General features: G+C 41.3%; 1 protein-coding gene across 1 annotated transcript in view; it reads right to left on the bottom strand.

The window, feature by feature from the left end:
* Window positions 1-226: 226 nt before the first annotated feature.
* The window catches only part of APCDD1 (APC down-regulated 1), a 38225-nt gene continuing 24085 nt past the window's right edge, over window positions 227-14366 (bottom strand). Inside the window, exons 4-5 of the mRNA XM_083622616.1 lie at window positions 10673-10994; window positions 227-4911 (exon numbers count right to left, since the gene is read on the bottom strand). Of these exons, the coding sequence (XP_083478742.1) occupies window positions 4460-4911; window positions 10673-10994 (774 nt within the window). The 3' untranslated portion in view covers window positions 227-4459. The remainder of the gene's footprint in view (window positions 4912-10672; window positions 10995-14366) is intronic.

The raw sequence follows: 14366 nt of genomic DNA, 5'->3' as shown, positions 1-14366 counted from the left end.
TTAATGGTGTATGAACCATTTAACTCATATTAAAATGCTACTTGCTATCAAACAAGATTTATATTTAACTTTATATGGCCTGATATGCAGCTGTAGATAATAGTTACTCAATATAAAATATAAACTTTGTGCACATGGACACAGGAAGAGCTTATAGTTAAAATTCTTCAGCTTGGTGGATACAACTATTGAATACAGAAAAAACTACTGAGAAGACTTCCAAGAATTTTGGTTTCATTTACTCTTTATTTAATCAACATTTTCAACAAGTACTGAAACTTCCCTGGCACTTTAAACTAGAGAAGAAAACTGGGAAGAAAAAATAGTTTTTTAATGTTACAAAAATAAAATATCTTTTTAAAAAACACACACCCTTGGTTTTATGCAAATATACAACCACCTTAAAATCTCAAACTTGCTCCCAGCTCTACTCTGTTCCAACTTCCCAATCAAACATGCCTTCAAACCTGGATGGTGCCTTCCTAGAACACTTTACCAAACTATTGAAAAGAAGTGGTATAGTCATGGGAGACTTCCAGCTATTTCAGTATCTGTTGGAACTCTAACTCTGCCAATAATGTAACATCCAACAAATTCTTCACTTCCTTCATTTCCCAGAAAGTGGAAGCAGCAGCAAGGGGACCTGGTACTAACCAACATGGAGGAACTGATCAGCGAAGTGAAAGTACAGGGAACCTTGGGAGGAACTGATCATGTCCTCAGAGGCAAGAGAAAACAGAGTGTAGTCCAACATGCATTCTGGACTTTAAGATGGCTGATTTCAAAAATCTTAAGGAACTACTGTGGTCAGAAATACTCAGAAGAGAATGGAGCCCAGTACGTGATTCTTAAAGGTGAAATATTGAAGGCACAAATGCAGACAATTTGCAACAAGAAAAGTGGGAGGCACCTAAATGGGTGTGGCTGCATAAGGAGCTTACAGATGAGCTGCGGTGTAAGAAGGGAATGTATAAGAAATGGAAGGAAGGAGAAATCAGGAAGGAAGAGTATACAGTTGCAGGGAGAAGGTCAGGCAGGCCAAAGCTCAGAATGAACTCAGGCTTGCAAGAGAGGTTTAAAATAATAATGTTTCTTTGGTTGTGTTTGAAGCAAGAGGAAGAACAAGCAAGTAGTAGATCTCTTGCATGGAGAAGATAGAGAAATGCTATTGGGTGACAGAAGGCGGCACTGATCAACACCTATTTTCCTCTGCCTTCACCCAAAAGGAAAGCCAGTGCCTAACCTGATGAAAGCATAACAAACAATGCAAGGAGGGAGCTGCAGCTCAACATAGTAAACCAGGTGGTAAGGGATTCAAATCTCCAGGGCCTGATGAGCTGCATCCAAGAGTAGTAAAGGAGCTTGCACATTTAGAGCCTGTGTCTATAATCTTTGAGAATTCTTGGAGAACAGATGAAGTCTTTGCAGAAGGCAGAAATATTTCACCTGTTCTCCAGGCTGGAAAATGTCCCCATCTTCAAAAGGGTGGGGAGAAGACCCAGGTTACTATTGACCAGTCAGCTTAACATTTCACCAGGAAATGCCCTAGAACAGATAATTAAAAGATGCTTTGATTACAAAGACCCAGCATGTGTATTTCAAAAGCAAGTCATGCCAGAAGAGTCATTTTTTAAAAAAATAGTTGCAAGCATGGTAGATCAGGGGAACGCTGTGGACATAGTGTATCTTGATTTCAGTAAGGTTTTTGACAAAGTCCCTCATATTCTTGCAGAGAAGCTGGCAAAATGTGGACTGGAAGAGGTAACTGTTAGGTGTATTTGCAGCTTGTTGACTGCCCAAACCAAAAGAGTACTCACTAATGGTTTCTTGTCATCCTGGAAAAGACGTGACAAATGGGATGCCACAGGGTTCTGTCCTGGGCCTGTTGTTGTTCAACATCTTTATAAATGACTTGGATGAAAGTATTCAGGGGCATCGGAATCGGGATTCAAGATGACCTTAACAAGATTGGAAAACGGCCAAAATGGATTTCAGTAAGGACAATTGTAAGGTTCTATACTTAGGCATGAACAACTGCACAATTATAAGATGGGGGACATCTGGGGACATGTGGAACTGCACAATTATAAGATGGGGGACATCAGGGACATGTGGAAAGGACCCCCAAGCTTAACATGACTCATCAGTGCTATGCAGGAGCAAATCAAGGGAAGTAAGTACTGCTCTATTCTGCCTTGGTCAGGCCACACCTGGAGTATTGTGCCCAGTTCTGAGGACCACAATTTAAGGAGGATATTGGAGGTTTTAAAGTAGATGTTGGGCAGCCATATGCCATGTATGATTTAGTTGATATTCCTGAACTAGATGACCCTTGGGGTCCCTTCGAATTCTACAATTCTGAGATTCTATTATTCTAGGTGGCAGGGAGGGCTGATGGACAGGTGAAGCTTTGTAGCAGATTCCCAATTCAGGAATCATGATCTACCCTGTGGCAGAACAGTCAAAGAATCTGCAGCCCAGAACCAAATATATGCAGAGGTTTCTCACATCTAGTTATGGCAGATGTGGAAATACAGGTGTTGCACATGGTGCTTTTCACTGTCATTGTCAAAAGTACAAGATCTCTCTCTGAATTGTATCTCTGCTTACTTCAGCATAAATGAGTTCCCCTTTCACTTCTGCAGATGATAAAAAATAAGTGGAGAAAGCAAGCCCATGGCAGCAGCTTCCAGTGAATGTTTATACATTAGAACTATAATTCTGCTGGTAAGAATGGTCCCTTTTCCGAGATTTTGTAGACTCAGTTGCATCCTTCACTTTCTGTTTGTTGTGCCTTACCACAGGTTGTATATAGTTGTGTCCCTTTGTTGATAGAAGACTCTGATCTTATGCTTCTATGTACAGAAGGGAGAAAAGTTTCTTTATGCCACCTTCCCTCTGCAGCTTCTTATTGCTCCTTTCCTTCTTATCATGAGTTCCAATTTGTAAGTTTGTATTTTATCACAGAACACTTCCTATTATACTAAGGGACCCAACACCGTGGCTTGGTTTACCCATTGCTATTTTTCACCACTGGATTTGAAACTTGTCCCCCTTGTACATGTCAGTAAATTATATGTGAATACACATGCATGAAAGAGAAGAGATAATTTGTTCTTCAAACTGCTGATTTTAAATAAGATGGCATTTAGGGAGAGTATCTTTTGATTCTGTTTTCCTGGCCTTGTCATTGTGGCATTATGTAAAGAGGCTACTGAGAATTTAAAGGAGGGGTGGGGAATTTGTCCCTCCAGGTGTAGCTGGACTAAACTCCCATCATCAATGACCAAGCTGGCTGGGGTTCTGTCCAATAATGTGAAAGCGATAGGTTTCCCTGTCCCTGATTTAAAGCAATGGAGTTTACATGACCCCCTGTCCCATTCCCAGTGAAAAAAGGAATCATTTAGTATTCAGTTTGTCTACTTCACTAATAAAAGGAAACAGACTTGGCTAACATCCTGCTCCTCGTTAAACTCCATTTTTGCCACAACTTATTATGAATTCTTTAAAAAAAAAGTCTTGCAAAAATAAATATATAAAGATAAAGATTAATCCTTGCTTGCTTTATTGAATTGCCCAGTTTAATAAAATGAATGTCAAGTGCATTGCATTTGGCAAACAGTCCACTATCCTGAATTTCTTATGAAGATATGGTGCAATTCACCTTGGTTTCTATATTTGAGAGATCTTGTTGCTTTCTTCCCTTTGTCTTTGCTTTTTCAAAGTTGGTGGAAAGTGGTTGGTGGACCCCTGAAATTGCTTTGAACTGTGATAAGTTGGGCAACTTATTAAAGAACATTGGCGCCATATGTCACTCTAAATCTCTGATTATTCTTAAATTCACCACCTATATATACAATCATTTAAATTATCTGTGCAGGTTTAATTTGAGATTTTCCAATCAGCATTCTTGATCCTAAAGATCATTTAATATTTTATGTAAACTCTATAAAAGTGTATTTAAGATACATCCTTAGTTGGATTTTTCATATATACATATATACACTGTAACATAAGAACAATGCAGTTTATCAGTATTGACACAATACGATAAAAGCATAATTCTAGATAATCAAATTCAAAGATGAAACTGATTTGGGGAGTAGGAGCAACTGCAACAGCACAGTTGGTAGATGAAAAGTTGTGTAGGATAGTTCAGCCCAATAAGTTTTTCTTCCAAAGAACAAACTGAAGACAGGGTGAAGGGTGAAGAACTGCAGTTTTAAAGTGCAATTACTGTTGTGCAGTCATTTCAGGCCATGGATCAGATTGGATGAAGTTCAAAGCAGAAGCAAACTGGTGCTATTCATGATTCTTCAAGGAGGATAAAAGGAACAACAGTTCTTCAGGCATCAAGAAAATGTCCTTTTTTTGTCTGTTAAGATGCTTTATGACATCATCTCCCCATGTAGCCTAAGTCCTACACTTGCCCTGATAGGAGTCATTTGAAAATGCAATTCTAGCTGTAAATGCCCAACGTTGGCACAGTACTAACAGCCAGCATCATAACCAAAACAAAAGCACAGGGATTTTTTGCTTGTGCTCCACTGCTGTACCATCCTAGTTTGTTTTCTTCTAAAGTTTCATCTACTCTTGGTGCGGATGAAGTACATTGAATTAAGGGCATTTGGTATGAGGTGGCTCTCTTTTCTGGTCTGTCTGGACTGGATCCATCACTAGGTCTCTGGCCATTATACAACAAGTATCTCCCTCTGGCATCCTGCTCCATTTTGAAGATCTCGTACTCTGTATGCGGCAGGCGAATTCCCAAAGCAATGCAGCCGTTGGTGTGAGTAACATCTTGCTGCACCCCAACTTGCCAGGATCCTTCTGCCCCACACTCATTTCCATTGAAGACATTCAGTAGAGAGGCAGTAGCTATGTCCATGGGTGTAACCTTCATATGATTCACTGCAAAAAAAAAAAACAAAGAAGGGACTGTTAATTGTGCCTTGAGGTAATATGATTTTGTCAACAGCCAGATTTCTATTTCAGGAAGAGTTTGATTCTCTTCAGTAGAAGTTTCTAAACCCGTTGACCTTGAAAGACACAGCATTTGCTTCTGAACTGAGCCTTTATAAATGTGAAGAGTAACTCAAGTGTATGGAAAGAAAGAAAAAAAGTGGTTAAAAACCAAAACCAGTAAGAGTTGCAGGTGAAGTCATAAGAAGAGCCGTGCTCATTAGTTCCTGGGCCCTTCTAGTTCAGCATCCGGTTCCAGCAGTGCCCAGCCAGATACTTTTCAGAAAAGTACAAGCAACAACCATTCCCGTTGTTTGCCCACAGCAACTGCTTTTTCACAGGTAAGCTTCCTGTAAATCATAACTAATCACTATTAACAGATCTATCCTCTTCTGAATGTGTCTCAATCCCCTTTTAAATTTATCTAAGCTAGTGGCTCTTAGAACAATGTCCACAAGTTAGTGAGTTGAATAAATATGCTCTCAGATCTAGTATTTAGTAGTGGAACACTAGTAAGGTACATGGTTGGCTTATTGTGGGAATTTCTTGTAGCAGTGCTCTCTGTTTTGACTAGATGAAAATAATCATAAGTCAATTTTAAGGGTGAGCAAAATGTAAATCAGACAGTTGTACCTCAGAAGTTGAACGGAATCCGTTCCGGAAGTCTGTTTGACTTCCAAAATGTTCAGAAACCAAGGTGCAGCTTCCAGTTGGCTGCAAGAAACTCCCGCAGCCAATCAGAAACCCACGTCGGACGTTTGGGTTCCAAAGAACATTTGCAAACCTGAACACTCACTTCCAGGTTTGTGACATTGGGGAGCCAAAACGTTAGACTCGCAAGGCGTTTGACTTTCGAGATATGACTGTACATAGATTTAATGACACTGCTGAATTGTCAGTGTGGTAACAATGCTCAATAATTTGAGCGGTGCCAGAAAACAAGCTCTCAAGGTAGCCATTTTGCTTTTGCAAATCACCCATTTTATGGTCACTTTGTATGCCTGTACATTGCCGTTCATTTCTCCTCTCTTCCTATTGAATCAGGGATAATGTAGTGAATGTGGTGACATCATGGGAAACAAAGCTGATCTGAGAGTGAGGACAGGGCTTCCTGAACTGTTGAGATAGGTGACCTCAGCCAAGAGAACCATGCTCCCTGCCCTGCAATGAGCAAACACTTTTTTGCTCACTCCCTGAGTAACAAAATTGTCTAGTGCGGTGCTGGTTTGCTTTCTGTTGCTGTTTGGAGACTTGCAAAAAGTGTCATTTCTTGTAGCTCAGCCTTGACAGTGTTCAAAGGAGTTAGTCCTTGGGCATGACCTAGATTTAATATGCTACTCTACCTTATGATATACAAAACAGGTTGCATCACCTCCTCTTCTATAGTAACCATTGCTGGTCTGTATGGTATATGTATTCCTCCTTGGCATGCTTCACTTCTCATTGTCACTGGACTATCACATGACTGCTTTACAGCTATTGGACAATGTTAAGAAAAGGTTTAAATTTCCTTAAAATATGAAATCATGCAGCTGCTGTGTAACATGTATGTGCGTGGAAAGGCTACACCAAGGAAGACGGCAAACCGCCAATCTTGATTGATTTACTGACCCTTGGCCATGAACAAATATTTCAGCAAGGCATGAACATATCCTCATTTTTTCTTGTTTTAATGAGCATGACCAATGCAAGCATTTAATTTTGTTAGCAGTGTTTACATCTCTTTGACATTCATTTCAACGGAGGACTTGAATCAAAGCTTATGCACTCACATGTTTATAAGCAAGAGAGTTCTGAGCTAAAATGGAGTTCCTGTACCCGTAAGCAGCCTCTGGGTTGGAGGGTTGTCTATTATTGCCCTAACATCCTTATGCACATGCTAGATAAAATAGCATCAAAGGTGAGGACATGTTGCAATCTTTGATTTAGGAACAATAACAATTACTTTATACTTTTACTCATTACAGTGGTGCCTCGCAAGACGAAATTAATTCGTTCCGCAAGTTCTTTCTTCTTGCGAGTTTTTCGTCTTGCGAAGCACGGTTTCCCATAGGAATGCATTGAAAATCAATTAATGCGTTCCTATGGAGACCGCTTGCCAGGCTGGCAGTGCGGAGAAGGGCTTTTCTCCCCACCGCAAGCCTTCAGGACAGGTACGGGAACAGAGGGGAAGGCGCGCAGCGCTTCTCCTCTGTTCCCGGGGCTTGCGGTGGGAGGAGGGTTTTTCCTCCCCACCGCCAACATTCAGAACAGCATTCTGAATGTTGGCGGTGGGAAGGAAAACCCTCCTCCCACCGCAAGTCTTCAGGACAGCCATCCGAAGGCTGGCGCGGGGAGAAGGTCTCTCCGCCCCACCGCCAGCCTTCGGAGGAGCCTTCCGAAGGTTGCCGGTGGGGCGGAGAGACCTCCTACCGCCGCCAGCCTTCAGAGCAGCCTTCCGAAGGCTGCCGGTGGGAGGAGGTCTCTCCGCCCCACCGCCAGCCTTCGGAGCAGCCTTCCGAAGGCTGCCGGTGGGGCGGAGAGACCTCCTCCTGCCGCCAGCCTTCGGAGCAGCCTTCCAAAGGCTGCCGGTGGGGCGGAGAGACCTCCTCCCGCCGCCAGCCTTCGGAGCAGCCTTCCAAAGGCTGCCGGTGGGGCGGAGAGACCTCCTCCCGCCGCCAGCCTTCGGAGCAGCCTTCCGAAGGCTGCCGGTGGGGCGGAGAGACCTCCTCCCGCCGCCAGCCTTCGGAGCAGCCTTCCGAAGGCTGCCGGTGGGGCGGAGAGACCTCCTCCTGCCGCCAGCCTTCGGAGGAGGTCCGAGGACAGTGGGGAAGACGCGCTGCGCTTCCCCGCTGTCCTGGAGATTTCCCTATGGGCTTTCGTCTTGCGAAGGAAGCCCATAGGGAAATTCGTTTTGTGAAGCGCCTCCAAAACGGAAAACCCTTTCGTCTAGCGGGTTTTTCGTCTTGCGAGGCGTTCGTCTTGCGGGGCACCACTGTAGATTAGATCATGTGATTACTAGAGTTGTTCTGATCTCTGATCTAAATATAACATAAAACTACATTTAGCATTCTATATATTTTTTTTAAAAAAGCACACTTAATTCTGATAGTTATTTTACAGGGAAAACAGCCACAGGGTGCTGATCCAGTACTTTGCTCTCAATCCAAGCTTTAAACATACATTCATAGAAATTTGTTTCCATACACATATACCCCCAGCTATCCAGTTGCTCAATAAAGCTTCATTAAAGTAAGCACAAAAATTAATACACTTTTTAAAATAAGGTGCAAATTTATTTGAAATTAATTATAAATCATTTTTCCAGTTTGATGCTCTTGATTTCTTTTTAAGCCTCTAAATGTCATCAAACATTTTAATACGCCTATTTTTCAAAGTGTAAAACTCAAATGTATTTATATAATGAGCTGGGGACAATAAATTGGGTCAGTTACTTGTTCAATTTTCACAAACATTTTTAGCTTCTGTGTTGTGGGCATGCTAAGCAAATGAACTAACATTGGTTCACATAATTAAGTCTTCAAGGAGAGGGGAAAGCAAGTTCCACCAAAAAAGAAAAGAAAAAAAAGACTGATGTCTAGATAGGAAAGGCAAGAGATTAAACAGTTTCTATTTCACAACCCTGCTGCCCCAGGCAAGCCTACAAATAAAACCAAGTTGGTTTTCATGAGAGAGGACGCTATAAAACTGCACTCAAATTTCATTTAAAAATTGTTCTGTAGCCAGGATATAAAGCTATGTCTTTTAACATATACTTGCTCAGAAAGCTAATGAAGTAACCAGTTCCAAATGGAAACCAAAAACCTCAGAAAATGTCAGCTCCATTACCATCATATATTATCCACACTTTTAAAGCTTCATGTGTGCAACATCTTGAGGAATGGATAATCTATAAACTTCAGAGCTTTAAAAAAAACAACCTTGATTTATATCAGCCAAGTTCTCCTAATCCTGAAAAGACTGACTAGATTTAATTTAAAAGTAATTTAAACAATTTTGTTTTGAGTTCCAGCTGAACTGAAAGGGCCTCAAGAAAGGGAATTCCAAACAAACTTAAGTTGGTCCAGTTTCAAGTTTGGGTGGCATATTTTAATAAATTTATATGAACAATTCAACAAATCCTAACAAAAACCCAGGCCCCCTTGCATGTCATTTCAATACAGAAGCAGCCCTGTTTAGATTTGTTATGTTTGACTTCATCCTTTGACTTCATAGGTTAGCTTTTATGGTCTATGCTTAAGACTAGAATGCCCACCAATTGATCACAAACCCAGGAATGCCTTTTATAAAAGTGATGGGCAAGGTCTCCAAGTTTGTCATGGATGTTAGGAGTGAAGGCTTTTTGTTCCTCAACTCTGCAGGAGTTTGGTGTGTTCTCTTACCATTTCGGAAAAAGAACTCGCAGCCTTACTCTTTAGGCACAACCACCTTTCATTTTATAGTTGCCATGTGTCTTTTTCATTTGATTCTTTTAAGAACTGTTTGTAGCTCAGCTATCCCTGGGGTTCTATTTAAAAGCCAAGGAGAACTGCTTGCTCTCTTTAAGGTGACTGATACACGTTTTATATTTATTTAACACAGTTGGCTGTGATTACAACACTTTAGAATTTAATTCCATTGTTTCATAACAGGTATCTTAACTTGATTTTTTGGTAATTAGTTCAAGTCTGTCTTACACTACTTCCAAGCTTTAAGTACTTGCCCTTTATTTGACACTATTTGACCTTGCTGCTTTGCAGCAAGTTTCTTTCTTTCTTTAGAAGGAAGGGAGATCTTTATTTTCGTTTGCAACAGAGCTTCCACCCCTGCAAGGAGGTGAGGACCCAGAGCAAAGATGTGTAGCAGCTTTTAAAGGCTTTAGAAACTGCCCAACCCCTCTTCCAAAGACCACCCAAAAGCATCATACAAGCGTCACAGAAAGAGGTGGTCTATTACAGAAATCTGAGAGTCTGGCTCCTATCTGTCAAAATACCCGATAATGCTTACTGATTCCCCTTCCCTGGCCAGGCTGGGCCATTCAACTTAGTGCAGCAGCACAAGGCAGGAATCATGAGAACTACGGGAACATAGTCCTACCTGAAGGCAGCAGGAAGCTTAAATAAAGCATTGCGTGGCTACAAGAAACTGAGCTGGTCTACTGTGAGATGGATATCCAAGAACATGTGGGGCAATTTGGTATGATATTAATCCCTCCACATACGTGTTTTGCTACGTGCTATAAAAATTATGCTGTACTTTGGAAAGAGCTTTGGTTGAAAACTAATGATCTTACCTGTCAGGGAACTGCCATCGGAGCCAAGAGTGGAGGTAAGGCTCCTCAACGATGCAGGAGAAGGGACCAGCAGGGAGAGAGAGAACACTTCCTTTGGGGAAGGAAATTGGCGTGACACCAGGAAGAAAGGGGAGCAGGGAAGGACTTCGGAGAGATGGCTCCAAGACTCTTCCACAGAGACCAGCGGGGAGAGCCCAGGACCTCCGCTGGCCACACCCACTCTGCGCAGAAGACTTCCGCGCAGGGAGGCTAGGCGGAGACTTGGCATCAAAGAGCTTTTATGTTAGAAGAAGTTCAGGAAACGCCCACTGACGGATTCTGCCAGTGACTGACACAGCCACGGAGAAAGGGCTGTCCAGCCAGGGAAAGGTTTAGCCAGACAACGTTGCCTAGAGCAGCAGCCCCCTTACGAGCAACCCCCAATTCCCTTTACATTACCTTTAAACACGAATTCTGTTCCGCCCATCACTCTGGATGAATGTACTCCCCGGCTGTAACGACCCTTGGCATAGATGGTGAAAGTGGGGTGCTTGCAGATTGGGTCAGAATAATGATAGTAATGACCTTCCCAGGTATTGTTGTTGTCATGGAAGATGAAGTGCCTGGTGAGAAAGAGCACTTCAGGACGCACTTCGCAGCGCTGGCTCGCCCATTCCCCATGTAATCCAATAGTCAAATCAGCCTTCGGAGGTAAAATTGGTGGGTGGTGTTCATCTGACCGATAGATGATCCTGCATGCTATACATGAATGGTCATGGTTCTGAAACAAAACCAACAGAAACCTTGTAAAACTGATAGAAACTTTGTAAGACACATTGTCAGTTGCTAGCAAATCAAATTTCCTTATAGGTTTAGTACTTAGAGTGCCTAAGAGATGGGTGGGCCATCAGACGCATATTTTTGAAACTGGAAACTTTCAAAAGCAGGGGAAAGGGCAGGGTACAAATAAATAAAAATAATCATTTTGGAATATGAAATGGAAGGGGAAGCTCCCCCCCCCACTTAATTGCACTGGGCATATTCAAACACTTGAGCATATTTACATCACTTTGGGATGTTTTATGGGAAGCAATTTGTAAATAAATAAGTAAGTAATTTGGTGAATTCCAGCCTACAGATAGTACTTAAGAGTAGGTGAAAGTGAAACACTTTTTTCCTTATGTGTCAACAGCAAGAGTTACCACCTTCCCTTGACCGATCATGGCCACGGAATTTAAAGTTCCCCCTTTTTGTTATCTTGGGCTCTTTCATGCCATTTCATAAATTAACAAATTTTTTTAGCTTCTGCTTTTATGCATGCTAACATTTGTAGAATTCTAAAATTCGGATCCCGTTCGCATCCAGAGGTACCACTGTAGTGCTAAAAAGTCCCCAGTCTAGAAGCTCCTAGAGGCATGTTCTCTTACTGGTTCTGTAGCATGCGGGAAAACAATAATGGCAGAATTTCTGTGTTCCACTTACACTGCATAAAAGTTTAACAGGCAGATTCTTTTACAGAACCAAAATTTGGCAAGCAACCTTAGCCATTGTAATAGCCCTTGGGATGCAAGTGTGACCTTATGCCACTGATGAGGAGTCTGTGATCCTCCAGAGGCTGTTGGATTCCAAATTTCATCAGCCCCCACAACAGGTTCTCATCCCTGACTTGTGCTGTAATATTTACTTCCAAGGTTTGCTAAGGCAACCAAGGCAGACTCTGGGGCTTCTGTGCTGTGCAAAATGGAAGTCTTTTCCTTCTCGTTGCAGGTTCTACACAGTTGCAACCACATTTGATACATGGCCAGATTTGTAATGTATTTCCATACCTCTTTTCACCTTTTGCACTAATAATGCTTTTCAGTATAACCATATTCATTTATTCCAGTGAATGATTTACTGTCCTACAGCGTTCTTGGAAAAACAAACCGTATAATATGTCGTGCCATTTCTATTTGAACACACACTTGTTCTTTTGTGACCCAAGCCTTGCTGTTCAGTCCCAGGCAAGCAGCTGCCTATTTCAGTATACCTTTGATATTTTTTTTTTTAGTCTTTAGAAGAGCTCTGGGTATTTTAACAGGAAGCAGTTGCCATGTGTTGTCTCCACCTCCCAGATACCAAATGTTAATTGCGAAATGAACAAAAGAGGGAAATGCAAGACTGAGTAGTTGAGAATGTGGATCATTATGCACAGTATCTGCATAATATTTATATTTTTAGAAGAATAAGTAACTTTCTTAAAAGGGAATAGAAGAATTTGAAGTACTGAAGTGTGCCTAAAACTGTATCTTAGCACAAAGCATTTAAGCGACACTATTGATTAAAATCTTCAGCCCCTCGTGGGGATCTCCACTGTGGCTCTGCAACAATGAAAACATTGAAGACTAAACAAAAAAACGATTACGAGAAGCCCCTGTGTAACTCCGGTCAGTTTTAGTTTTGCTGAAACTTCCCTTGCAAGTCTGGCTTTCCTTGTTCTTTCCTGAGTTAATGCAGGCTGTATCTTCTATCAAGTGCTGTAATCCAGACTGCAGGTTAATCCTGGAGAGTGATGGTAGATGGGAAAGCTTCCTTTTATTGGAGGGAGTTAAGACCATTCTAGTTCCAATCACTCTATGGGAATGGGCTTGCCTCCAGAATATGTGGTTTAAGAAGGCTTATAGAGGGTTGGAAATACAGCATAACCAAACCTAGCAGTTGCTTGAGGTGGCAAGTTTTGTGGAGTTTGGCTGAAGCACCACATGACCCAAGAGTTGTACCTCAGCATTCTCTGTAGTGGAATTTCAGATTTTAAAGTGGAGTTGTTAAGAGTAGCAAAAAATCTTAGGCAAGCCATACATGGTGGCCATATATTAATAATGGTTCCTATGCCCAGAATGGACACTGTGCACATTTGTTTCATGTTGTATTGCATATGGATTTTCTATGGTAATTTCTGTGTAGAAAAAAACGTGAAACAGCCCTACCTCCAGAATAAACACAGGAAATAGACAACTGTATGAGACATGCATACTTCCACCAAGGAAAAATGACACCACTACTCAAGAGATATTTGTCCTAGATATAGTGCCCTTTTAAAGAACAACAGATGAATTGGCCCCCGGTACCTTTTTTTGCAAGATAATGTTAATTGTCCTTACTATGCAATGCTGCAATAAAATCTGATTGAGATAGAGCATGTAAAATTGAACGTTTTTTTCATTGGTTACCACGCTCCAATCTGCCTCAGTACAGCTGTAAGACAGGAGAAGACTTGCAAATTCATTGCATGCCCAAGGGAAAACCATCTCTAAAACAGTGGCAGAAGTTTGTGGCCCAGTCAATATAGCTTGTGGCAGTAAGAGCCAGTGCCAGTGTGTTCCAGACCCTGAGTTTTAAGGTGAATATAACTGGCTTGCTTCAGGCAAGGAGAGATGGAATCCAGGAATGCATGAGACAATTTGCCTTGCTATAAAGTCCTATTAAGCAAAATAGACATGCAATATATTTCCTTGGATGAAAGCCAACAAACTATCTTGAATGTCTTGGAATACTCTACATTACTTTCCAGTCACTGAACCTCATATTTATTAATCACTTTCATGTTCTCATCCCACAGATGAAAATAATAAAATTCTTCATGCTACACTCACTTCAGGTGACTGATCTTCTTTTCTTTGTGTTTAATCAACCCCAAAGCTCAAACATTCTTTTTTCTTCTATGCATTTTAATGAAATACCATGTTAACTCCCAGAATCTCCTGCCCAAATTCAATATAACTTAATATAAAAAATACAAAAAATGTATGAGGTGTACAGATTTTAAAGTGACATATTAATCCTTAGGTGAAAACAAGCATTAAAAATCTGAATCTTAATGAGTGGAAATAGAGAACAGTTTGGAAAAATGTTCCTCTCTCTTCCTTATATGTTGCATGTACCTTTGATGCCTCCTTTATCTGGAGCTGCAATGTGCTAAATGTATCCTTTCCCAAATGATAAAAGCAGTAAGATGAAACAATTGAGCTTTTCATAATGGGAGCAAAAGGAAAGCAAATGATTGTTCTTATCCTGGCCTTGAAGCCTTCCTTATCCTACTCCTTCCTCTTTTAGTGATGCCACAGAGAAAAAGAAATCAACCCACAAATGGTATGCAGAACGATTGCATTTTTGG

This window comes from Podarcis filfolensis, assembly GCF_964270895.1.
Source record: "Podarcis filfolensis genome assembly, chromosome: 7".
Classification (NCBI taxonomy): domain Eukaryota; kingdom Metazoa; phylum Chordata; class Lepidosauria; order Squamata; family Lacertidae; genus Podarcis; species Podarcis filfolensis.
Note: the sequence above shows the minus strand (reverse complement) of the source record. Positions and strands in the feature narration are given on the sequence as shown.